Source organism: Alternaria atra (genome assembly GCF_907166805.1).
Source record: "Alternaria atra isolate CS162 genome assembly, contig: 22, whole genome shotgun sequence".
Taxonomy (NCBI): Eukaryota; Fungi; Ascomycota; class Dothideomycetes; order Pleosporales; family Pleosporaceae; genus Alternaria; species Alternaria atra.
In genome coordinates this window covers 342,202-366,995 of record NW_025091320.1, presented here as the reverse complement: position 1 = coordinate 366,995, position 24,794 = coordinate 342,202, and the positions used below count along the sequence as shown (strand labels likewise).

The window sequence follows — 24,794 nt, the reverse complement described above, 5'->3', positions numbered from 1 at the left end:
GCCCCTGTGAATGGTTGTGTGGCGCGTCCGTAAAGCCTGGTGTGTGTGACAATTATCCGGATGGTCACCCAGTGCCTCAGGTGAAGAGCAACTGGGTGTGGAGGTGAAGATATGAAGTCGATTGGATGAAACAAATGGGGTCGCGCTGCCAGTAGAAGTCCGTGGTGGGCAGTGCCGAAACTGTACGTTCACGCTTCTGGAATGCTCGGTTGACTCAAGGCACCTAAGGCGCGGGCAGTACTTTGGATACGAGAAAAATATTAGAACTCTTATCTAGGCAGTATAAACTCTTTCATGCATCATACTGGGAGCTTGTGCTTGGGGATTGATTGCTTTGATACTGTGAGTCTTGATACACGCCTCAATAAGCAATTATCATACGTCCTAGACGTTTTCCAGTGTTACGCCATTGTCCTTTCGAGTGATAATACCGTCGAGCCGTGTCCGTGACAGGCAAGATCTCATGATCAAGGCAACTGTGAGTATGTGCATAGCCCAGAGTGCCCCCTCTTTCAGCGTTTCTATGTCGGCGCACGTAGAACTGCGCTCGAGGTGTTGTGAAATACTCCGTTTACTTGCCTGGCTGCCTGGTCGTGCTCTCACCTTCCGCAACGTACATATACTACCACATTACCTGCTTTCTTCTCATTTCATCACCCAACTCCATCTCTTCAACCACATCAGTCAACCGTCACATCACAAAACCCAGACAACTCGATCAGGTTCATCAAGTATGAAGTTCACCACTGCCACCCTTCTTCTCGCCCTGGCCGCTCTCACTGTCGCCAACCCTGTCGCCAGCCCTGTTGCTGACCCAGTCGCTGCCCCCAAGGAACCCCCACCTGTTGACAAACCCAACTGCCGGGACTGCGACAACAACTACACCAAGGGTCGTGCCGTAAGTCATTCTTCAATCTCGTCACCCTCAGGATTCTTTACTAACTGACACACTGAACAGTCCTGGGCATGCTGGTTCAATCCTCAAGCCTGCGATGTGTCTTGCCGTGCCGACACCTGTCGCCATTACGATGGTTTCTGCAAGGCTAATTGCGGTTACAACAACTGCTAGACGGCTGATCGATGACGGACTACTGAGGGGCAAGACGTATGGCCGGTGCGATGGCTGTCTCGGAGCAAGTGGCTCTCGGAAGCGATGGCAGTTAAACGGTCGATGGTAATGGTACTACTCTAGAGACGTTAAACATGGGATTGGTCTTCTTAGATGGGCGCCTGCTACGGCGGGTGGACCTATATCGAGGTATTGAACCAACTCTTAGGAATGGAATGAGACTATCCAACGATAGGCCTGTCCATGATGCTGCGGTATGCTGCTGTGTTTTACATGATGCCTTGTAAAAGGAACAAAGATGTTGTAAACTTGATCCATCCAGGGACCCATGTGCGGCGCTTCTTGTACGCCTGTTCTCTGGACGTCGAGTGCGTAAATCGAAGTCTCGCTCCTGACAATACGCATTCAGGCAATAAAGGTCGTCGTCGTCCCTGCCCGCGCAGATCACCCTAGATTAGCAACGATTAGTTTCCAAGAGACAAGACTGAATACGAAGATTGACCTGCAGCGCCAAGGGAAATAGACTCTGTGCGGCCCGCAGATGATCACCCGCTAAGCCAGATAACCCCATAGGTGAGGCCTCCGTCCGCCTTGGTCATTTCTTGAAGGTTGTATGCGCCGTCTTGGCTGTTAATATTTACCGCCGTGTTGTGCTCATCTTGCCATGGGTAATGCTCCATGCAAGGCTACCAAGTTACCTAGTTACACGCTTATAGCTTAGATCGCTTGATCCGGCGGTGATGTCGATGGCGGTGTGTACGAATTGGAATATTCCTTAGTATTTAGGCTGCTCACGTCTTGAGTAGAGATATTCACAATATTCCGCTTTATCCAACCTCTACCATCATGAAGCTCACCCTCGTAACCCTCACCACGCTTCTAGCAACCACAACCACCGCATCCCCTCTTGGCCTCGAACCACGGCAACAATGCAGTACAGCCTGGAGGTACCCCTACACAGGTCGCGCCCCTCCTGGCAACTACAAAGCGTTCAACCTAGCTAGCTGCACGGCGCAACTCAGCTTCAACAAAGACCAATACGTAGGCGTACAATGGGCCTTTGAAGCCACCTACGCCGACGGCAGCCGTGCTGAACTCAAGCCCTTCCGCGACTTCAACAGCTTCGGCGTCAGCGATACGTTCTACCCCTACCTTGGCAACAACTTCCTCACTAGGTATCCCGGAAACTCGGCGTTCACGGCTGTGCATGAGTTCAGCAGTGTGTGCAAGAACGGGCAAGCGCCTGTCTCGTGGAGATTCTACACAACATCGGGGACGGCGAATGGTTGCTATACTACGGAGCAAATTCGTGCTGTTGAAGATGTTTCGCGTCCGGCCAAGGTTACAGATGTGTCTTTACGGAGGAGCAATGATGCTGGAGACTTCCAGGTCAGCTGGTCGCCGGTGTCGAGAGCGGTTGCGTATTCGGTGATTGTGCAGTACCCAACTGGTACGGATGAGGTTGGGAATCCGTATACGAATGTGAGGGGTGCACGCGTACAGGTAGGTTTTCGTCGATACGTTTCAGCGGGCATTGCTAACGCCAATGCAGGGAACATCAACCTCGGTTGCAACGACCACGCGCAGGCAAGATGTACAGAGAAAGGCGATTGTTCATGCTGTTGACTCCCAGGGTGTGTGGTCATTTACAAGCGATATACAGGCAGTTGTTGCTAGTTGGTAGAAAAGATTCAGGTCTGTTGGGAACACGGTTGAGACCATAGAGAGTTAGTGAGCAAATGAAGGTAATCATGCAATCATTCCATCGCGTCGCTGTAGGGTCGCTGTAGGGTCTCCTTGCCCAGAAGATTGTGTGCGGAAGAAATTGCCTGATCGGTCGACAGGATCCCTGCCTCGGAAATGCGATCATGCACACGCTTGTTGCTATGCAGAACGGAATTTATCGAAGAGAAGCGATAAAGTACCGCCCAAGACATCAGCAAAGAGACAAAAGTACGGTGAGGACAAGAGATGTGTGTTGACACGTGAAACGACGCATCGCACTGCCACATGGCAAGCGCGCCCGCCCCGGAACAGCCGAGGCCCAAGCGCCAGGGTCGCGCGACAACGAATGCCATCTCCACACGGCTCCGCATTGTCATCGCATCATGCACGCCGTCCGCCATCCATTGCCTCGTTCTATACTACTTCTGCTTCTACTTCTGCCTGGCTGACTATCTTGTGCCTGTTATTGAGACATTCTCACGCGCTACATCAATCAATGCGCCGCTCCCCTCCTATGGGGGCGCGACATCCACGCTCATAATGTCAGACTCGGTTGGTACGTCCAAGTGGTCGGATATGTAATTGAAAGGCATGTTTCGCTAACAGAGAGTGTGTAGATCGAGTCTTTAGCCATGCGCTCAACACCGTTAATAAGATACGGACGGGGTCGCAGAAACCGCCGTCTGCGACCAGGTTACGCTTGTATGGATTGTACAAGCAAGCCATGGGTACGTTGAATGAGGGGAAATGATGTCGAGGTGGACTGTGCTACGACCAGGACTGATGCAGCACAGAGGGTGATGTCGACGGCATCATGGAGTGTCCGAGAGGGAGTGATGATCAGTCGCAACGAGCGCGGGAGAAGTGGTATGTTGGCACGCGATACCCTTCGCGTCCATGTCTCATGCCTTAGGCGTGAATGCAACTGACAGCCACCAGGGACGCTTGGAAACAGCAGAACGGCCTCTCCCGCACCGAAGCCAAACGCCGCTACATCACCACCCTAATCGACACCATGCACAAATACGCCTCACCTTCGCCCGACTCCCGGGAACTAGTCGCCGAGCTCGAATTTGTCTGGGACCAAGTCAAATCCAATGTACCATCATCCTCTTCATCCTCGCCGCTACGAACCGCCGACCACATAACCCCCGGATACTCACAACACGACCTAGGGCAGAGTACACGAGCAGCCATGAACACAAGCGGCGATATGGAACAAGATACGCCCGGCCAAATGCGAGAAGAACAACGTGACGTACCCCTCCGCGTCAAATCACCAATGTCACAATCCGAAGAAGAGCTCGAAGAGGAAGAAGCAGACATCGACCGCGGCGAAGTCTTCGTCGACGCCCCGGATTCACAATACAACCCTACATCCTACCCAGACGATAGCCCCGAACTAGAAGACGCCGGTGTACAGACCGATCTCCAGCAGCTGATACGAGCGGAACCTATACCCATACAAACGCCCACGCCCGCGCCGAGGAATAGAGGCATAGGCGTATTAGGCAAACCGATACAGATGAACATACCAGGCTTGGGCGGAACACCAGCCGCCGGGAACGCCGCCGCAGCAGCAGCAGAAAAAGAATCCCCCAAAGAATCAGCCGCAGACCAGAAGTGGAGAAAGCGTGTCGAGCAATCGCTAATGAAGATGACGGCTGAAGTCGCAGCGCTGAGAGAACAGCTAGAAGCTAGGAGGTTATTCGCACATTCAGCGCATTATCGGTTGTTCAGGGGGATATGGAGATGGGTGTGGGCGTGCTTCAAGCATGTTGCTGTTGATGTGTTTATATTGGGTATTGTGCTGCTTTGGATGAGGAGGAAGAAGGATAGGAGGTTGGAAGGGGCTATAAGAGTTTTGCTGGGCGATGCGGTTGCGCAGATGCAGAGGGGTGGTGGCGCAGTGTTCGGGAAGGTTAGGTTACCGCTTTTGGGAGGAGGTGAGAAGAAAGCTGCATCTTGAGTTGAGGTGGGTAGACGTCGAAAGAGTGTGGTAACGTGAGGCGTGCTCTTAGGTTCTCAGGAAACCTAATGTCAACATTACGGGCGATGAGCACATGCAAACTCAACGTTCTCATCCTCATTCTCTACCGTACCAATACCTCAGTCCATTTCCCCCACCTCTCCCATGTTTCCCTTCTCGTTCCTGTGCTCCCACTTCCTGATATTCTCAGGAAACCGCTCCCTAAGTAGCACCTGCCCAAACCCCTCATGCCTCCCTTCCACTTCCCTCAGCGCCTCCACAACGCTTTTTCCTCCGCCGATCGTGTCGACAGAGTGCAACTTCACACCATCTACCATTGGTTCCCTTGGTAACGAAGCGATAGCCACGTTGCTGATCGTACCACACAACATGATGATTAACAGGACTATGGCTGCAGCGTCTGAAAGCTGGGTGCAAAGAAGTGCTTGACAGAGAAAACCACCTGAGATGAGTATAACTGCTGGGAGGGACGTGTGACGCATTGCATAGGTGGCGGTGCCACCTTTGTTAACGAATATTCCAGGGTGCATAGATTGGATGATGAAGATACGTTGAGACGGTGTTCCGGTGTCGCGCATCAACGTGTATACACCATCTTCCATATCATTGGTGTGCGAGAAGTGTTTCTGCGCGGACCAGATAGGTAGGTTGGCGGTGGCTTCCAAGAGCAAGATCGACGTGCTGAGCAGTAAGAGGATGGATACATCGCCGTAGTAATACCAGAATATCCCTGCGAGCCAGAACTGAAAGATAACGGTAGCCAAGCTGCGGTTTTGTATCATGGCCCAGAGCGATTTGGGTGTCCATGGCTGACTGGTGGGTTCGAGGATCTCGATGATGATATCGCTGTCGATGCTGTCCGGGTCATGGTGAGACTCTAGATCCCTCAGCAATCTCCAGACCCTGACCTTCCTCTTTCTCCCCCTCCTTCCCATCTTCCCATTCGTATCCACTACCTTCACACCACACTCCTCTCTCGGTAACAACCTCCCACTCCCAGACACCGCAGACACCAACAACAATGTGCTATAAGCCAGCCATCCAAAGCTAAAGCACGGGAATTCATTTGGTGCAAATGTAGTCGTGGCGGCGAACGTAATCTGTATGATATCAGGCCCGAGAAGCATGAGGATGATGGCGAGTGGTTTAATACGTCCTTCGTCGCCTTCGCGGTGACGGGCTCCAGGACCAGAGGGAGAGAGGTAGTACTTGATGAGGTAGAGGTTGGTGTATGCAATGATTAGGGGGATGGTGGTGCTGAGGTTGGCGAGGAAGGTGCTGCTACGTTTGACGACGGAACTGTTGATGCTCGTAGGGTCTTTGTCGTGCTTTTTGGAGGTCATAACGCCTCCCTTTTCGAGATCGACGTGTGGCATGGTTGAGCTGGAGACTCGGGAGAGATTTGCTGGTCGCTTCCTGTAGTAAGTTCGATCTCAATGTAATTAGGGCAGTTTTTGTCGTTATTGAGCGCTGGATGATTAATGGATGTGAAAATCTACACTCACTCACAGGTCTACGAACTGTGTCAGTACAGTTCCCCGATCTGTCGCATTTCACACTCGTGCAGAGTTGTGAGCTTGAATCTGAGGACTGTAAAATAGAAGTGAAGGTGCGAGGCTGCAGCAAACGGAAATTCACGCTCGTGCGTACGTGAATGCGTGATTGGACTATTCCCAGGTAACGTAACAGAAGGTTACCACGGTGATTTTGAAAGATGTCCACGTCACGCTATCATATTTCTGTACTCCTTGAATGACCTGTCGTCACGGCCCTGAGTAAAAATGCGGTTGTCTTCTAATTGCGCCGCTGTATTCTAGACCCGCAATGAGAATCCATCTGGCGCACCTCATTCATCTTACCACCCGAACTTTCCGATCCCACCGTTCCAACATGACCAGAGATCAACTTCGCCATCTGCATCATCATATCGATCAAGGAATTTGAGCGACCGTATCGGAAATTGTGTCGGGAGTTCGTGAGGTTGAGTGTGGTCAGCCTTGATTTCCTTGACTGTCCTGCCTGTCCACATATTGCTGACCCGAATCGCCGTGCCCGTCGATATGTCTTGGGCTGCTGCTAGAAGCCCTAGTCTGGGATGTACATCGATGTCCAGTTCCAGGTCATCCCGGTTTGCATGTTCAAAAGTCAAGACAGGCTGAGACCAGTTCTTAAAAGCCTTGTGGTTGAGTTTTCGTCGCTTGTGCCCATCGCGGTAGGTGGGATACAACTGCTTGAAATATTCCTCATTGTAGTGATGGTTATCGTAATTGAAGGTCTTTCGCGATGAACTACGTGATAAGCGGGGTGCGCGGATGTCGTATAAGAAAAGCGTGTCTTGCAGTCCAGAGCAAATTAGTCTAGTCTCATCGTCGGCACGCTTGAGCTTCGAAATGGGAGATGGGTGTGTAAGAACATGACTTGAGCCTCCTGATCTAGTGTCGTAGAGTCGGATGGTTCCGTTACGACAGCCGATAGCGACGGTGGTGTACGATATCCATTCCAAGGCTAACACATCCGAATCGAGTGATTTCACCGCAGTCTGCGAGTCCCATGCTCCTGCTTCTGAGCGAGCGAAGAGTAGCATCGAACTCGAAGCTGCAACTGCGAGATGCTCAGACCAAGTCGCTGCAACAGTGTTTGCGAGACCTGGGGATGGTGTGAAGGTTGATGGTCTGGCTGCAGCACCCCATATCGCCGAACAGTCCTTGGGTGTGAACTTCTGGCCCACGTACTGTAAATGTGAAGTCAGCACGAGCACTGAGATGCTGGTTTTCGACAGATAATACGCAAGACTAAAACCTACCCTGAATGATAGATTTCGGGTGAGGTCAAATTCCTATAATTAAGAAACCCGGGGAAACCCTTTAGGGTAGGTTTTGATGTTATGTGTAGACTGATGAGTAACTTACTGGATTATCGCGCCCTGGGTCGCTGAGCCACAATTCTGGAGGACGATCCGAGCCATATGTAGTCACTGCAAGCGCACCAGTCTGGGGAAGGAAGGATATTGATGAGACTGGCGAGGTTGTTCGCGTTACCTCTTCCCAAGCATGATGTGAGTAGGTTATATTGGACGGCGGCGATGTATAGCGATATTTCTTAGCACTGCCAGCATCAGCTAACAGCATACACACGCTGTTCGACTTATGAACTGCGTATATCGTAGACTCGTTCGGATCCATGTCGAAGTACTTCAAGCCGGAATTTCGAGGTTGGCGGATGTCCAGCAGCTCTTGTGGGCGACTACTGATACCCGCTGCGCATGCATCAGGCCAAAGACCTTGAAGATAGCGTGATTTCCGTCTATGGCCTATCTCCCTGTCAAGGTTGGTCTGAGCAAAGGTGTTTGGATTGCGCCTGACGACGCGCTCCTTCCGAATTTTATTCGAACGCGCAATGGCAACATTCTGGATGCGTTCTTTCCTCTCAGTCTTTTTGATGTTTTCCGATGAATATTTGAGATTGGAGCCTTGCGCTGCAGTTTGATTTTGAATCCTGAAATACTTCTTCTTTTCTGCGTCCCAGAAGTATCCAGGTATTGCTTGGCCATTCATGTTGGAAGTGCAAGGCAAAGTGGTAGAAATGTTGACGCGTCTATAAGTTAGCGCAGAAGAGAAGAGCGCGAGTCAGGTACCGCGACGATTCGATGTTTTTGCGACTTCTTATCGATTAGCAGGTCCGAGGCATGACGCCACTGCTCCATAGTGTTCACATCACTCTGATCAGCGCTCGAAGGCGCTCATATTTGCCGCCATCGCCTCCTCACTGCCCCTCTCTCATACACCACTTTATACTCCCTTAGCAGCTCATGCTCCGAATCCCATCTGCGCTGCAGCCTACTAGGAAAGCCGTATCAGCGACGAGATACATTTGCAAGAACCCATTCCACACTTTTATGCGCCTCAACCAAGTCATGGCGCACCTTGATACCTCACAGGCGGCCAACGGCTCGTCTGGCGAGCTTCACACGCTACGGTCCCTTCCCAAGTCGAATGTCTTCACGTCGAACCTTCCAGCCGATGATGCGTTCCCTAGACCGAAAGACTCGCACGATGCGCCACGGCAGATGCTTGGACCGCGCATGGTCAAGGGAGCGTTATACACATATGTTCGACCCGATTCACAGGGCGAGCCGGAACTGTTAGCTGTCAGCCCGCAAGCGCTACGTGACATCGGCCTCAAGGAAGACGAAGTGGAGACTGATGAGTTCAAGGAAGTCGTTGCAGGAAAGAAAATCTTGACATGGGATGAGTCAAACCCAGAGTCAGGAATATATCCTTGGGCGCAGTGCTACGGAGGCTACCAGTTCGGACAATGGGCTGGCCAGCTGGGTGATGGTCGCGCCATCTCATTGTTCGAGTCCACCAATCCAGCAACTGGCATACGCTACGAGATCCAATTGAAGGGCGCTGGAAGAACCCCATACTCCCGATTCGCCGATGGTCGAGCAGTACTACGCTCTTCCATCAGAGAGTTCGTTGTTTCAGAATACCTCAACGCTATCGGTATCCCAAGTACGCGAGCGCTGGCGCTCACCCTAAACAAGGGAAGTAGAGTCATGCGCGAACGAACCGAGCCCGGCGCCATCGTCACTCGATTCGCACAAAGTTGGATCCGTTTTGGAACATTCGACCTCCAGCGCATCCGCGGAGACCGAAAGACCCTTCGCATCCTCGCCGACTACACAGCCGAGCACGTCTATGGCGGCTGGGACAAGCTACCCTCCAAGCTGCCCGCTGGCGACGCAAAAGACGTCCACAACCAGACTTCTTCAGGCCTTGCGAAAGATACTGTCGAAGGCGATGGAGCTGGGGAGGAAAACCGCTACGTCCGTCTCTACCGCGCAATCATTCGCCGCAACGCCGAGACAGTCGCGAAATGGCAAGCTTACGGCTTCATGAACGGCGTGCTAAACACAGATAATACATCTATCCTCGGCTTGTCTATTGATTTCGGTCCCTTTGCGTTTTTGGATACCTTTGATCCGACGTACACGCCCAACCACGACGACCATATGCTGAGATATAGCTACCGCAACCAGCCCACAATTATCTGGTGGAACCTCGTCCGCCTAGGCGAGGCACTGGGTGAATTAATGGGCGCGGGTAGTAAAGTCGATGAAGCTACGTTTGTTGAAAAGGGTGTCACGGAAGAAGAAGCAGATGGCATCGTCAAATGCGCAGAATCAGCAATCGACCGCGCAGGCGAAGAATATAAAGCTGTTTTCCTCGCCGAGTACCGCCGCGTCATGACATTGCGTCTCGGTCTCAAGACACAGAAAGACTCCGACTTTGAGGAACTCATGTCCGAGTTGCTCGACTCTTTGGAAATGTACGAACTAGACTTCCATCATGCCTTCCGGAGGTTAGGTAGCATCAAGTTGTCGGAAGTTGAAACCAAGGATCAGAGGAAGGATGTTGCGGGCAGGTTTTTCAAGAAGAATGGTGCGCCGAGGCAGGAGAGTGATGGGCGGGAGAGGATTGGAAAGTGGCTTGAGAAATGGTCGGCTAGAGTTAAGGAAGACTGGGGTGAGGGCAAAGATGAGGAGAGGAAGGTGGCTATGGATGCTGTGAACCCCAACGTAAGTTCCCTCCCACTTGACCACAAGAATTAAAGTATGCGATGCTAACGACGACTAGTTTATCCCCCGTTCCTGGATCCTAGACGAACTCATCGAGCGCGTGGAGAAGCAGGGCGAGCGCGAGATTCTACCTCAGATTATGAAACTCGCTTTGAGCCCATTCCAAGAGAACTGGGAGTGGAATGCAGATGAGGAAGAGAGGTTCTGTGGCGATGTACCGGCGCACAAGGGAATGATGCAGTGTAGCTGTAGTTCCTAGATGACCTTCTGCACACACCTGATAAGTTGATATAGAGGATATAGAATAGAAATACAACCTAGTCTACACCACCAACGAGATATTCGCCTACTTCCAAGTTTACGCTTCTGCCCAGTGCGCGTGCATATTCCCATCCAAAGTTCACGCGCCATCGACCACCTCCTTCAAGTGCATCGTTACTTCCTGCTCCAGCTCTCACAAGCAATCTCATACTAGTCAACGTGGCTATCTGTGTGTATAGGTCTGCTACTTGTGGTACCGTTCCTTCAAGCAATGCCCTGAAAATGGCTAATAATCTGTCCAAAGTGAACGGACTTGGCGTCAACAGATGCCGACTAATCTTCCGATGCTTAGCTCCGGTACGCTTCCCAGTAACGCTGAAAGACGCGGCACCGGGTGCGCGACGCTTGTTCTTCCGCTTATCCGTGTGTTTCATGAAGTATGTTACGTCGGTTCGCGAGGGATTGTAGGACGCTAGGTACGCAGCGAGGAGGATATGTGTTGTAAAGTAGGGAAGGGTATGCGCCGTCATATTCGCCATTTTCTTCTTGCTAGGCGTCGCAGGTGTGGTGAGGCTTGCCAGTGCAGCGTCTTTTGTAGGTTCGGTAGTATCGGCAATGATTCGATCCAGGACCGAGTCTTCAAGTTGGAAAAGATGGCGTCTGTTCACCATCAAGCGGGAGAAGTCGCGTGTGCCGAACTGTCCTGATACTACTGGCTCAACGAAAGGGCGCCATAGTCGCATTGCGCAGCTCTGGAAGCTTATGAGGTCTCTTCCTGTGTGTTTTGCGAGAGAATCGTAGACGGCTTGTAGGAAACGACCCCATAGCCAGGTGTCGTCTTCGGCAGCGAGATCGGGTGTATAATCTGGGAATTGATCTAGAGTGGGTGGTTGAAGGAAGATCTTCGGTGGGTTGGCACCAAGTATGGTAAGAAGTTCGCTGCGCGCATATGATGGAAAGTGTAAGAAGGATGCCGATGACGAATGGAGTACCGAGGGCGCAAGTGGGAGGGTTGTCGTCAGGATGAGGGAAAGGTTTGGTATCTATTCGAGCTGTTAGTATCCGGTAAGTCGAAACGTATATGTCGGAGCATACCATCTCTCCCAGTCGTCCCAGCGCAGCGATCAGGGTCCCACCCCCTTCCCTCAACTTATCCACCGCATCCAACACCAGCACGAATTTATCTCTACCCTCCAACAACTTTTCCATATTGACGCATAGCGCGCTCAGGTTCTCTGTACGTGCATACGGTCTCCTATCAACCTTGTCGTCATTGAACTCATCGAGCGCATCTAAACTAGCTGCAACAATGCGCTCCAGGAGATGCCGTGCCGTTATGCATTCGCGAACATTGATAATCGTGTGCTGTATGCGAGATAGATGGAAGAAAGATCGCAGTATCGAGGATTTGCCAGTTGCTGTAAGGCTGTGGATGTTTAGAAAGGGTGGAGATGGGAGATGCGCCTGGGTTGCTGTTAGTAGGATGTTCCTAAGGCCGGGTGAATTTAGGTACGCTATAGAGTGCAGCTAGATGCCGTATTTGCTGATCGCGGCATGTGAATTCAGCCGTTAGCTGCGCGATGATTTCGTCGGGTAACATTGTCGCGATGTTGTTTTGAATGTTTGCAACACCATATTGACGGATCGGGGGTTGAGGCAGTCGCGCTAGCTTGGTGCCGAACGCGAGCGCACGTGCACTACCCTCGACTTCAATCCATTCATCCATTCAACATCCCTCCTCGTTGCATCGCATGCGAGGTGACGTGCTTGACGCCCAATCTCGAAACAAAAGCATCGATGCATTCAATGCTTGTAGATTGTCAACGAATGACAGCGAAGACTCTACGTCGCCCCGCTTTTTGCCATGGACGATGGCAAGTTCGCTACTTGCAGGTGCAGTGTGGCAAGGCCTCGACTTACAGACCCAGTTGATTGGATTTCTGATGAACCCTGCGTCTCATGTCACTTCACTAACTACACTGAATACTCATCGAACCCCACATGGAAACGACTGCTAGCATTATTGTAGTGGCACAGCTGTGCGAGAGAGTGATCGAATACATTGTCGCTGTGTTCGGACCTAAGGCGGAAAGACAACGACTTTGGTCTCAGACACGATATTGCACCAGTTTACTGTTGAAACTCAAGGATGAGATCGACGACTCGGACGAGCCCAAGGAATGGACCAAGATCTTGCAGCTACCCTATACACCTCTTGCACGACTTGGAAACGCATTAAGCTTGGCAGCTGTCGTTCTCTCAACGCGGGACGGGCTCCAGGAGAAGCTTAGATGGCCTTTTAAGGAAAAGGATATAGGAAAGCTCGTCGAAGCGATCAAATGTGAGATGGCGATGGTAGACTTCGCTCTTTCTCACAACTCAACATCATTACTTATCGAACTCAACACACGCTTCAAGCGCAATGGACGACTTCTTCTGGATTTCAAAGATGCTTTGGAACTACGTGTCGAGAAAACCCATTTCACACTGCAAGACCTCAATAGTGAGCTACAAATAATTCAAACGACGCAGAATGACGTTCGGGCCAGAGTCGAAGAGCTACGTGGGCGTCATGATACGGAGGAAGCTATGCAAAAGCGTCAGCGCACCCTGGATTGGCTAACACCCGTTGACCATGCCTTGCAACAGCGGGATGCCACCAGCCGATGGCAACCTGGTACCGGCGGATGGCTCTTGTGCTCGCAGATGTACCAAGACTGACTCAATACCAACAATCGTACTCTATGTCGCCCGGGTTTTCCATGTGCAGGCAAAACGGTTCTTGCATCCATAATCAACGCTGATTTGTGGGAGAGGTACCACGCTGACGCCACGGTTGGCTTAGCTCACCTCTTTTGCAACCATAGGCGCTAAAACGAGCAGACATTAGACACCCTACTCTCAGGTCTATCAAGACAACCTGTCGAATAACAAGTAGCCTTACGAGGCTTCTTCAAGGTGTTCTGCATCCCATGGCTGTCGAGAAGCGTTTCTATCAGAGATTCAAGACTTACAAAAGACATGCGGTATCAGTTTACTGGCCATCTCTCGCTTTATACCTGCAATCACTGAGGAAGTAGAAGAGGGCATCTCTGATATAAATCCAAGCAGACAACAGCGACGTGAAGAAGTATCTTGTCACATGCGGCATACAGGGACCGATTGAAATTGTTCAGATCCTCCTCGACGCCGGTGCTGATCCGAATATCCCTGATTGGGATGGACATAGTCCGCTCCAAGAGACGTGTTGGAATTCTGATGCAGACTCCTCCACACCTATTATCAAAATACTGCTCGATGCTGGGGCGACTATCAGTTCTCTGGACGGGTACAGATGGACTCCATACGAAACTGCTAAATGATCAGACAACCCCAAAAACGCTAAGTGACTTCTTGAGCGCGGGGCCGATCCAGAACTAGGCTTGCATGGGCGCCCCTGATACACCCATGGAGTAGCGAGATACATCGATGTCGAACGGAGACTGGAAAGGGTCTGATTTTACTAGTAATAAGCAAAAACGTGTATGAGCAGCTACAATGCGCATGACTTTCTTCCAGATACGGAATATGAATGATAGATTTGACGTTGTTGAAGACGTTCTCCATTGTGCCAACGCTATACATCAACATTATAGCTATGCCTTACCCAGACCCTTCCCTTCATCTTCACTTTCGTGCTCAACGGTCGCTTCTACATGCTCAGTCATCAGATGTTTGATACCCTTCATTGACAGAACCGCAATTGTCGCAAGCGCAACAAAGGGTACTACACTCCAGTAACCCAGTCTGTAAGCATGTGCATATGACCAATGGCTTGCATCCCACGCAGCGTTGATAATAGCCTCATTCATACCAGGCACCCCTGCGCCTCTGAATTTCGTAACCGAGCTTCCCTTCATACCTTTCAAGAGCGCAGGCACTGATGACTCAGGCAGACCGGCTGCGATGGCGGCAGAGCCAACATCTCCGGCAAGATGCGATGCGATACGAGAGTTGACGATGGCGTAGATGACTGCGGTACCGAAAGCGCCACCGATAGCTCTGGCGGAGAAGGCAAGGCCGGTGGCTGTCGAAAGAAAGGCGTGGGGGGCTGTGAACTGAATGCATGCGACAAGCAGTGTCAGCGGGCCAGCGCAACCAATACCCGTTAAAGCTGTGAAGATGATCTGTTCAGTACCCCAGCCGGGTCTGATGAACGCGAAGCATATTGATGCGATGAACATGATGGCAAAGGTGACAGCAAGTGGCGTTTCTACGCATGATGTTAGTTGGGGTATTTTAGAAGAGAATGATTTTGCTTACTCAGGTCTTTGAACTTGGTTGCGTACCACGTCACAGCCAGCGAAGTAAAGATTGACGCGATCTTGTAGGACAGTTGGCGAATAGCAATATCCCATGAGTTATCCTCGAACCCAACGTTGAGGATGAGCTGCGGTGTAACTGCATTGATGGCGGAGTAGTAGATCCAACCCTCGATAGCGAAGGCAAACGTCGAGAGCCAGAAATTTGGTCCGGTGGAGAAGAAAACGTGTGCAACGATGCCGTCCGATCGACCCTTCCATTCTGAACTATGTTAGCTCGTTTCGTCGAAGCGATATGAACGGGAATCGTACCATAGAGACAAAACGTGATGAACAGAACGATACCAACAGCAAGGTTGGCGCACACATGCGGGTTGCTCCACTTGTACGCTCCGCCTGCCCAGTTGAGCGCCAAAAGCATCAAAGTAGCAGCAGCAACGAGTAGGAGAGAGCCGATAGGATCGCAAGCCCACATCCACTCTTTGAAGCTCATTCGAGGATATTCGGTACGTTTCTTGGGCCAGTAGAAAGCGAACAGACCGAGCGATGTGATACCGTGTAGTCCGACTTGGATCCAAAAGATGTAGCGCCAGCCAGAAGCGCTGAGATTCGTCACTGCACCAGCCGCTAGACTACCGACACTGCAAATTTGTTAGTAACTTGCGAGATACACCATACCTAGCATAAGGTGTTCTACTTACGTGCCACCCAAGACCCCGGCCACACCTGCGAGTCCATTTGCCAAGGGTCGATACTTCAAAGGTAAGATCTCGGAAGGAATAGACTGAACGATGGAGATGGTCGCAAGCGTCGTGCCGATGAGGATACCACCTCCGATCAACATGGACATGCTCGTAGCTTTGGCACAGATAATAGCGCCAATGCATGCAATTAGCGGAGGTATAGTCGCGAACAACTTGCGATCCAAGACATCGGACAGGCGGCCAACGGGAGGAGAGAGGACTGATTGCATGAGGAGCGGACCCTAACAGTGTCAGAACCCAGTACCAATCTTGATCTTTGACGGCCATACCTGGATAATCCAACTTGCGATAGCAGGCTCCCCAAGCTCACGGATGATGAATGAGAGGACTGAACCCGCAGCCACTACCACGAAGACTTGAGACATGACGCTACATAGTAGGTTAGTTGACGCCGGGCATCGTAACTGTCTCGGACATACGCGAAGCAACAGCAGAAGACGACCATCCACGACCTCCAGGAGAGATTAACATGATGGATATCATCATTGGCTTCCTGGTCGATGGGGACGATATGGGCATCACGGGCGTGAGCGGTCTCGATATGGGTAGCACCCGTTTTGCTGTCCATGACTTTTCAAGCTAGATGAAAAGATACGAACAGGAAGAAGACGAGTGGGCAAGGTCTATATCCAACAAGACCACGCATATACTACAGTGGGGCACCACGCTGCAGGTGCTTGGCCTAGGCATTTGGACATGGAGATGAGCGGTAGCGGCGTCGTCTTTCAACGCCCTACATATCGGCAGATCAAGCTGCTGGGGGATGAGCGACTCTCAAGGCTCGTTTGGATGAATTTTACCGAATGGGCGGGACAGAATCATGCGGGGCCCCAGGTTGGGTGATGATTGGCGCCCCTTCGCTGTAATGTGATGCGGGGAGACGCGCCCACGACTCGGATGATGCGCGCCTTAGCCCGAGATGGATTCCTTGTCTTTACTACCAAGTCATGGTTGAAGTTTCCATTGCGATATGCTGTTGCTGTTCCATCACGTATGACGAGGCAATGGTGGTGGGTGAAAGGGAAAGGGAAAGGGGAGCTCGGAGTTAAGCAGGACCGCCCCGCTGGACCCTGAGACTTTTGTTGTCTTTTGCGCAGCCGTCACTCTTCACCAAAACCAACATTCCAACGCTCGACTCAACACAACACCCCTTAGCCGCTTATTCGACGCCTAGTAGCCTATTCGACACTCCAACTTTGATTCATCCACCAGGCGATGCTATGAGCAGCCCACCTCCTCTCACAGGGCGTCTCGTTCCCCTCAGGACCAAAGACGAGGTGCGCGCCAGCCTGGAGACTCATAGCGTCTATGTCGTTGAGGTGCCGGCCAAATTTGCCAATGTTATCAAGGAGTGAGCCATTCACTCCTGATGCACTAGCGTGATCCCTGCTAACCTATCAGTGCCGTGCAAGCAGCCTTGCCCGACTTCAAGACATCAGAAATCTCTCATCTACGCCGCGTAGTGCAGTTCAAGTACCTGCCGTCGCATCTGCAGAAACAGTTCTATCCGCCCGCGAGGCTGCCGAGAGGTGAAGAAGATGATCCTGCCTCTGCATTATTATCTTCCTCTGCTACACCAGCGCCCTCTGCTCCCCTTCCTGCGTCCTCGTCCTCGGCCGATGATGGCAGTGAGGCTGCTCATGGCGCGACTGTTGCTGAAGATTTTGATTTAGTTCGCTACTTCCTCCTGTGCCCTACGCGCCATATCCCACATAGCAACCTCGCAGCTCTCATACGCACCTGTCCGCCGTTCGACGGCAAGACTCCACCGCCTCGAATCCTCTATGTGACCGTTCCCTCTCTTGCACCCATATCTGCAGAGCAGGCTGCAGAATGGAGCGACAAGTACTGGCCCATCTCTTATAAGAACACCAATCCCTACGGACCACATCCGAGCCTCGTACAGCGCAATCAGGACGAGATACAACCCGAGGCGGGCAACTGGCTGGCGCTAGCTCGAGCAGCTGGCCAGCAGATTTCGGATCAGTGTCTGGGGGAGAAAATCGGCGTCGTCGTGGTCGACCGCACCAGGAACGCACCGGAGGTCGTCGCTGTTGCAGGCGATTGCCGCTGGAGATCCTTCACCGGCACCGCTGAACCGCCCACCGGCACTGGCAACGTCATGGCTCACGCTGTCCATCGCGCCATCGCTATGGTTGCGAAGAAGCGACTTCGTGTCGCCGGCACCGACCCCGCTTACCTCGACCGCTCCCTCTTCTGCGACAACCCGCTCACAGACCTCGAGAAGACATACTACGAGAAAGACAACATCTCGTCAAGTGGCTATCTGTGTGTTGACCTGGACATCTACCTCACCAATGAGCCTTGCGTCATGTGCTCCATGGCCATCCTGCACTCGAGATTCCGGCGTTGCATCTTCGGGAAGCGAATGCCATATACCGGCGGCATGACATCAGATGGACCGGGCAACTCATCGTCAGCGGGCAGTGGACTGAAGAACGGCTTGTTCTGGCGACCGAGCGAACTCAACTGGAAGTTCCTGGCCTGGGAATTCAAGGAGGAAGGCAAGGCTGGGGATGCGGATACTGGCTTCAAGAATACTTTGCATGCGTAGACGCGAGCACAACGGTTTGACTTGCATTGGATACACACAACATAGACACGGCGCATTGGATTACACTGTCGATACGATTACAAGGGAAGCTTATACCAGTATGGATTAGAGATAATATGGGGTTAGAGAAAGAGTAGCTGTATTATACCAATGGAATGCAACGTTCAAATTCGATCTTGCTCGCACAAGTTCTGGTGCTCTCTAGCTGATTCATTCATTTTCCTGGTGTGATGAATATGCGTCCGAAGCGATCAGCTTCCATCCTTTTACTAGAGGTATAGCGAACTGTGCCCTGTCATTGACCGAGTAGCCTCGCCTCCTTCCACTCTCTCTCCCTCCTAATCCTTACCTACCTCCACCATCTAACCTCACGCTCTCCAAGATTTCCATAAATCGACTCCGTCTCTCCCTTTTCTCCCCCCTCTTCAAACCAAACCCCTGTGTCCCTTGTAAAGCGAATAGCCTGTCCCATTGCTCAAGCCAGTCCGTTCCTCGGGGTGGTGCGGGCTTACGTTTTATCAAAGGGGGGAAGTGAGGAAGAGATGGCGATGAGGGGGATATATGATATGGCCGCTGAATAGCCTGACCAGTGGACGACGAGGGTGACGGGGAGGAACATGGTCTGGGAGTGCATGATATATCAAGAAGTTGATGGAGAGGTGTGTAGAAAGGTGTGGCTGTTCGCTTTGTAGTGGCGCACGGACTTGGGGATGTAGACCTGGATTTTGAGAGAAGTGTGAAAGCTGGGTTTTGTGTTGGATATGTTGATGGTGGGACGCCGGGACATAAGGAGGACGGGATCCCCTGTGATGACGAAGATGAGACCGAGATTGTGGAGGTGTTAGAGAATGTCGGTAAGAGTAAGGATGTGACTAGATTTTCTAATGACGGCAGTGTGGAAGCAGATTCGCGGTCGCTTGCGAGGCTGGTAGGTACTCTGGGGTTCATGGGTGACTTGACAATACACAAATCCATCTGATCGTGCTTTGAGGTTCGTATTACTGCTGATGGGAGTCTTCCTAGACATTCGAGAACTAGATCTTGTGTACTGGGCGACTGAACGCCGTTGTCATTGAAGGCGCGCAAGTTGCTGTACGCCGGTCCAGTAGGATCTAGGGTCAGCGAGGACGGTGAGCGACACGGAGATGGTATGGACGGTAGGGGTTTGTTAGTGTTTGCGATAGCGGCCAGTGATCCTGTTGATGGTTGGGAACTTGGCAAGTTCCGAGATGATGCTGCAAAGTCTCGACATTGCAGGCTTAGGGAATGCATTACTTCTAAGTGAGATATTTTGGGCTGCGATACGAGGCTATGCTTTCGATCCCGGCGTGGTTCCACAGAGGCACGACGCTTGCAAGCAACAAACTTTGGCAATCTGAGCGAGGCCTTTGATAGGACTTCTGTTGTGGTGGAGGTCGCCTTCGTTCTACCCAAATGCTGTGCTGCCATGGCATTTAGTTCCGGGTCGTCGTCAATACTCCACTTCTTCTCTTCCACTTTGACATTTACTGTAATATCTTCAACGTCATCCGCCCTTGCATGTCTATAGCATACGCCATTCTCATGCACATGATACTCACAACCCTTCACACCACTGTTCTCCGTCACCATATCCGAGAGAGAGTTCCTAACCATACTCAACATCTTGCGCTCATGCGCGAACATTCTATCAATACAAAATCGTTTCAACTGACTTGATGCGTGCTTCTCCAAAAACAACTGTCCGAGTATCTCCAGGTCGGGTTTCTGCGTAGGATCAAGAACATAAGCTAGAGTATCGATAATATAGTCTTGGAAATGTGGTTGCGAGAAAAAAGAGCCGACGGTGTGCGCATAGATTAGGTCGATGCAGGAGTTGAGCGGAAGGCCCCGCTGAGTGGAGAGTTTGACGATGCCGGTGGTAAGCCACTCGATATAGAACTTGAAGCCCGCTGGGTCGATGTCGCCAAGCTGGATGGGCAGCAAAGGCCGATCATCCCGCACACGCTGGGGAAGGTAGATTCGAAGGTACGGTGAGCGTTTAGCTATAGTGTGATCAACTTCGATGTACTCGGCGGGGCAATGTTCTGACAGCATTGTTCGACCTGCGAGCACGAATGTTGCCGATGTCAAAGATGTGGAACCTAGAGGCATCGCGATCTGGTGCTGCGAGTAAATAGTCAAAGGAAATAGCGATACAGGAATGTGGAAGTGGCTGCGACATAACGAACAAGTTCGAAGCTCGATAACCTTGCTGAAAGCTCACTAAAGATCGTTATGGAAGGATAATCGAGAGTGAGTCGTCTCCGTATTGCGATCATTGACTGCTGTCAGTAATATCTGGGCTATTGAGAACATTGGCTGTGAATATGGGTATTTGTTCGAGGATGGTAGCGTGATGCGTCTGGCGATGACGAATGCGTGCGCTCTTCACACTATTCATAGTCGATATGACCAGACACGTTCCTGCAAATTTCTCCACTTAAGCAGTCTTAGTACCTTGCCGAACTTCTAAGATTGTCCCTCTAACAACTCATTCAGGATAGTGGCTGGCTTCACTGCTCTTAATGGGAAACCTCCTTACCGATAAGATGTCTTCTGCACACAAGCGTGAGATACGGAGAAGGCCTGAGCGTGCCGGCATGCCTCCACGCATCTTCGATGGAAATGAGCAAATCGGAGGAACTAGTTACAAGCCCCGACGTCGAGCAAGTATCGAGGAGCGGATGAGAAAGAACGCATACCACTCAATCCTCGAGAGTGGACAGCTGCCAAGCGACCTTGAAGCCATCGATGGTGTTGACACAGACATGCAAGGACCCGTCCAGTCAGAGCCCCTTAAAGAAGATTCACTTAATATACAGAAGTTGCAACCTGCACTACCATTGCCTAATGCACTTGCAGAGACACCCAGACCGTCAAAAGTAAGCGTGCTATGCGGCCGCCAAGACCCAAAATCTTGGTACTTGACGCGACGCTTGGTTAGGATGCCTGACAACCATGACGATCACCTGGTATCACTCGTCAAGCATCGCAACATCGACCCTGACGCAGCGGAGCTTCACCGAATTTGGCAACATACTGGTGTTGTTCCGACACGCTACCGCGATATCAACTTCGACCCCGACGGCATTGACCCGCAGCATACATGGATCGCATGCTGGCCATTGATGAATGCGGTGATACATGGGTTCATGCTAGAAGATGACAAATTCGTCTACCGAATGATGTATTTACTCGATGAAAAGATTGTGAGCGGTGTACGTCCAGATGTCGATACGATCTCGCATGTCTTCGGCGAGAAGCGACAGCACACACCGATGATGTTGCAGCATTTCCTAGTTGATCGCTGGATCAACAATAGTACTCAAGGATTTGGTGACGTCGATCCGCATAGTTTGCCAGAGTTCTTCGTTTGCGCCGCACTCGACACGGCCATGCGACGCCTCTCGCAGGATACACGATCTTCACTGCCATCAGGCTGTCGATACCATACGCATTCGAGGCCAGACGGGTGCTACAAGAACAGAACCCTGCCAATAGAGGCCGGAAGACAAGAACGCTACAAGTATCGTCGTGAGAAGGCGTCTCGGGAAGCCGCGCAAGTCGCTACTGATATGATTGAGTATGGCATTCGAACTGTTGATTGGGAGGAGCGAAGAGCGGAGGCGCACCGAGCGCTTCACGACCAGGTCGATGATTATTCACCCACTTCCAGTAGCCGGTTAGAAGCCTCAGAACAGAGTTTGGAAGCGGACAACCCAAAAAGGCTTGAGCTATTAGATCATGATCATGTATCAGAAACAGAGAATGATCTAGACTACCATCTCGAAGTTAGGTATTCGCCTTCGCCCATGTTCGGGACAGCGCAAGCTGGAGGAGCCGTTGATGAGGTGAAGTTTGCCCCACCGGCACGCGAGCCGCCGCCACCACCACCACCATCAAGCGATTCTGCGAGACATGATGACAGCAGTGTCGAAAACGAACCATCCTTGGAAAAACTATCATCAGACCACGACGTTGCAATGTCGTTAAATGGCGATGCGACGCCACTCATGGAGAGTGAGGAAAGCTTTGAGTCAAATCTCTTGGACGCGCCTGCCATTCCGCCAGAACACGAAACGGATGCACGGACCGCGTCGCGTGAGAGCTCGCGCGAAAAGGAGCGCGTAACATGCCCGGGATCCTTCCCAGAGTCCTGGTCAGGAACTTTGAAGAGCATTGCTCCAGCGTAGTGGTTCTGTTAACATGATTTGTGATCGATCTGTTGTTAGTCAGCGGAGGTGTGGCGGTCATACAAGAGAGGCTCGTTTGTGAGATCGGTTGTTTGATTGTTCTCAATATATACAATGATAGTACTGATTTCAATGTAGTCTCCAGATGCTTCTGATACGCTCAAAAGATTGCAGTGCCGTTTACGTGGGAGCTCACTCCGCCTGTTGCGTGGTTAGTAAAGCCACAAATTCCGTGACTCGTGCAATGAACATACCAGGGCAATTGGCTGGCGCAGAGGTGAAGAAGAAGAACCACCTGTTCTTCTCGCGACACGTTTGCGCAAGTTTCTCAAGATCAAGCATCTCGCCGAGCGGCATTCCCCAGAGGGCGAGGATGAACTCGTGGAGATGGTAGTCTGATGAAGTCAGTCAAAGCCATTTGACAAGGACTTGAGAAAACATACTCTCGTGTGTAGGCCATGCCTCGAAGGCCGGCGCATCGCCAGCAACCGAGGCGAAGTAGGAGTCGTGAAGCCAGTCTAAGATCTTTTCTTCCTGGCTCACTCCGGCATATCGCTGACCATCTTCGCCATCTTTACCCGAGCCATGTCGGAGTGCAGCCTTGGTTCGATCTTCATCACTCTTGTTGTCATAAGCTTCCTTCCAGCCGCTACGAATGAAAAGCATGTCTCCTGGCTTGATATCGCCGCCCTGAGCGGCGGGCCGAATGTCTATCCCTTGGTCCTGGCCGCATTGATAAAGATCCTGCCATGAGATAGGGTAATAGTCGTAAGGGTCGTAGTTGATGCCTTTCTTGTGCGCGTATCCCCGGTAGTCCAGAAGAACACCCCGTCCTGCGATACCGTGTTCAGCCCAGTGATGGATCGAGCATTTGTGGTTAGCGTTTGGACCCGTGACATCGCTTCCTTTGGTCTACATCGTATGTTAGCAGCTGTTCATTCGACGCAAGCCTTGTACATACGCCGTTGTAGAATGAACCGCTAGACATGTGAGCAAAGTGTCGGAAACCGTCCCACTGTGTACCGGATTGGGTGTTCATGTGGTACACATCATCGTAGGCAAGCCCTTCCGCCAAGGTTTTGATTTCATGCTGAAAGACCTCACGGCCAAATGCAGGCACATTGGGCACATTGAGAGGCAGGCTGCGCCGCGGTTAGTCGAGACGTGCTAGATGCATCAGGGCGACACGCACTTCACAGGAACGATTTCACCAGTTCTAATCTCCCTTGCAGCCGCTGCTACACGTGTAGGCGTTAGGAGGTTGAGACGGCCGATCTGACGTTGATGAGTATGGTTTGCGGAAAAATCAGATTTCGGCCGGACGTACGTAGTCATTGTCACCCCAGACCCATGCGGCCTCCGGCGGAGCACCCGGAATCTGCGGCAGCTCCTTTCTTGTTGGGAACTTGGTACTATCCGGATCCCAAGGTATCGTAGTCGCGGTCTTGTTCATCGTAAGAAAATCTTTTATCTGCGTCAAGCGCTGGCTCGCCGTGGTGTTCTTGGGGTCGGTCATTTGGATGTGGCAACGGAACGTTGTTTTGCCTACTCGGGTAGTATGGAAATCACGAAAACTGTGATATTTATGGGAACCTTTTGCAAGGAGTTTCCAAAACACCAGCGACACCTCAAACTGCGACGACGTTTACCCCGCATTTCTTTGAGCTGGTGGCACATGTGGAGCCGCGCCGCCGAGGCATCTGTGGGGTCGTAGCTCCGACTCCGCTCTGACTATCGTGAACCGACTCATTCATCCGACTTTGAATGATATTATCGAACGTTCTGCGTTTGAATCTCTCCCCAGATCGTTGTTGTTCTTCTTCTTGGCAGATAGTATCGCATATAAAATAATGATGGCTTTGTGGCGCTAGGACAGGTTGGTTGTTGGTGGAAGTTTTGGGGGTGATGACGTAAGGCGGCTAATCACTCTAACAGTGGCGTTTGTAGGATCCGGGGATTGCCACCGTACATACTCTTGGCTAGAAGCTTGTCGTCTAGTCAAGAAAGTCTTGTTTGCTCTGCAGAGTCTTGTTTCCAACATCAGTAGGTATTGAGCGTAAGTGAAGTCAGTGAAGAGAGTAGTATCCACCGGATCATCGATGAACACTTCCAACCGAAATAGCATAATAGCATGCACTAAGCTCGGGCCGTCTCGACATTACCACGAATCCGGGAAAACGGACAGATCGGCACGCGATAGGTTTCGTTGCTATACAATAGAGCGATAGGTACATGCTATGGCCATGCGCCTCGACGCTCCTTAAAACACTACAACGTGTCGATGTCAAGGCTCTATGAGTCTAACTCAGTTTGT

General features: G+C 51.5%; 12 protein-coding genes across 12 annotated transcripts; 7 read left to right on the top strand and 5 right to left on the bottom strand.

The window, feature by feature from the left end:
• Positions 1-733: 733 nt before the first annotated feature.
• Positions 734-1,069, top strand: ALTATR162_LOCUS2887 (uncharacterized protein; the record flags this gene model as incomplete). The annotated part of the gene is made up of 2 exons (XM_043310493.1): positions 734-898; positions 959-1,069. 2 exons carry the CDS (start codon positions 734-736, stop codon positions 1,067-1,069), a joined length of 276 nt encoding a protein of 91 aa, XP_043166428.1.
• An 846-nt stretch (positions 1,070-1,915) lies between these two features.
• ALTATR162_LOCUS2886 (uncharacterized protein) lies at positions 1,916-2,753 on the top strand (the record flags this gene model as incomplete). Its single annotated transcript, XM_043310492.1, has 2 exons — positions 1,916-2,572; positions 2,622-2,753. 2 exons carry the CDS (start codon positions 1,916-1,918, stop codon positions 2,751-2,753), a joined length of 789 nt encoding a protein of 262 aa, XP_043166427.1.
• A 326-nt stretch (positions 2,754-3,079) lies between these two features.
• ALTATR162_LOCUS2885 (uncharacterized protein) lies at positions 3,080-4,763 on the top strand (the record flags this gene model as incomplete). The annotated part of the gene is made up of 4 exons (XM_043310491.1): positions 3,080-3,350; positions 3,412-3,522; positions 3,589-3,661; positions 3,734-4,763. 4 exons carry the CDS (start codon positions 3,080-3,082, stop codon positions 4,761-4,763), a joined length of 1,485 nt encoding a protein of 494 aa, XP_043166426.1.
• Positions 4,764-4,903: 140 nt separating this feature from the next.
• Positions 4,904-6,160, bottom strand: ALTATR162_LOCUS2884 (uncharacterized protein; the record flags this gene model as incomplete). The annotated part of the gene is made up of 1 exon (XM_043310490.1): positions 4,904-6,160. The coding sequence occupies one exon, from the start codon at positions 6,158-6,160 to the stop codon at positions 4,904-4,906; it is 1,257 nt and encodes a 418-aa protein (XP_043166425.1).
• A 479-nt stretch (positions 6,161-6,639) lies between these two features.
• ALTATR162_LOCUS2883 (uncharacterized protein) lies at positions 6,640-8,338 on the bottom strand (the record flags this gene model as incomplete). Its single annotated transcript, XM_043310489.1, has 2 exons — positions 6,640-7,515; positions 7,694-8,338. 2 exons carry the CDS (start codon positions 8,336-8,338, stop codon positions 6,640-6,642), a joined length of 1,521 nt encoding a protein of 506 aa, XP_043166424.1.
• Positions 8,339-8,592: 254 nt separating this feature from the next.
• ALTATR162_LOCUS2882 (uncharacterized protein) lies at positions 8,593-10,624 on the top strand (the record flags this gene model as incomplete). Its single annotated transcript, XM_043310488.1, has 2 exons — positions 8,593-10,365; positions 10,424-10,624. The coding sequence occupies 2 exons, from the start codon at positions 8,593-8,595 to the stop codon at positions 10,622-10,624; spliced, it is 1,974 nt and encodes a 657-aa protein (XP_043166423.1).
• Positions 10,625-10,682: 58 nt separating this feature from the next.
• Positions 10,683-12,226, bottom strand: ALTATR162_LOCUS2881 (uncharacterized protein; the record flags this gene model as incomplete). Its single annotated transcript, XM_043310487.1, has 3 exons — positions 10,683-11,669; positions 11,722-12,090; positions 12,140-12,226. The coding sequence occupies 3 exons, from the start codon at positions 12,224-12,226 to the stop codon at positions 10,683-10,685; spliced, it is 1,443 nt and encodes a 480-aa protein (XP_043166422.1).
• Positions 12,227-12,627: 401 nt separating this feature from the next.
• On the top strand, positions 12,628-13,347 carry ALTATR162_LOCUS2880 (uncharacterized protein; the record flags this gene model as incomplete). The annotated part of the gene is made up of 1 exon (XM_043310486.1): positions 12,628-13,347. The coding sequence occupies one exon, from the start codon at positions 12,628-12,630 to the stop codon at positions 13,345-13,347; it is 720 nt and encodes a 239-aa protein (XP_043166421.1).
• Positions 13,348-14,261: 914 nt separating this feature from the next.
• ALTATR162_LOCUS2879 (uncharacterized protein) lies at positions 14,262-16,259 on the bottom strand (the record flags this gene model as incomplete). The annotated part of the gene is made up of 6 exons (XM_043310485.1): positions 14,262-14,878; positions 14,929-15,189; positions 15,240-15,568; positions 15,629-15,912; positions 15,961-16,060; positions 16,111-16,259. 6 exons carry the CDS (start codon positions 16,257-16,259, stop codon positions 14,262-14,264), a joined length of 1,740 nt encoding a protein of 579 aa, XP_043166420.1.
• A 652-nt stretch (positions 16,260-16,911) lies between these two features.
• Positions 16,912-18,266, top strand: ALTATR162_LOCUS2878 (uncharacterized protein; the record flags this gene model as incomplete). The annotated part of the gene is made up of 2 exons (XM_043310484.1): positions 16,912-17,042; positions 17,093-18,266. 2 exons carry the CDS (start codon positions 16,912-16,914, stop codon positions 18,264-18,266), a joined length of 1,305 nt encoding a protein of 434 aa, XP_043166419.1.
• Positions 18,267-20,836: 2,570 nt separating this feature from the next.
• Positions 20,837-22,480, top strand: ALTATR162_LOCUS2877 (uncharacterized protein; the record flags this gene model as incomplete). Its single annotated transcript, XM_043310483.1, has 1 exon — positions 20,837-22,480. One exon carries the CDS (start codon positions 20,837-20,839, stop codon positions 22,478-22,480), a length of 1,644 nt encoding a protein of 547 aa, XP_043166418.1.
• A 160-nt stretch (positions 22,481-22,640) lies between these two features.
• ALTATR162_LOCUS2876 (uncharacterized protein) lies at positions 22,641-23,996 on the bottom strand (the record flags this gene model as incomplete). The annotated part of the gene is made up of 6 exons (XM_043310482.1): positions 22,641-22,681; positions 22,735-22,875; positions 22,924-23,392; positions 23,442-23,622; positions 23,673-23,755; positions 23,808-23,996. The coding sequence occupies 6 exons, from the start codon at positions 23,994-23,996 to the stop codon at positions 22,641-22,643; spliced, it is 1,104 nt and encodes a 367-aa protein (XP_043166417.1).
• Between the last annotated feature and the right edge of the window lie 798 nt (positions 23,997-24,794).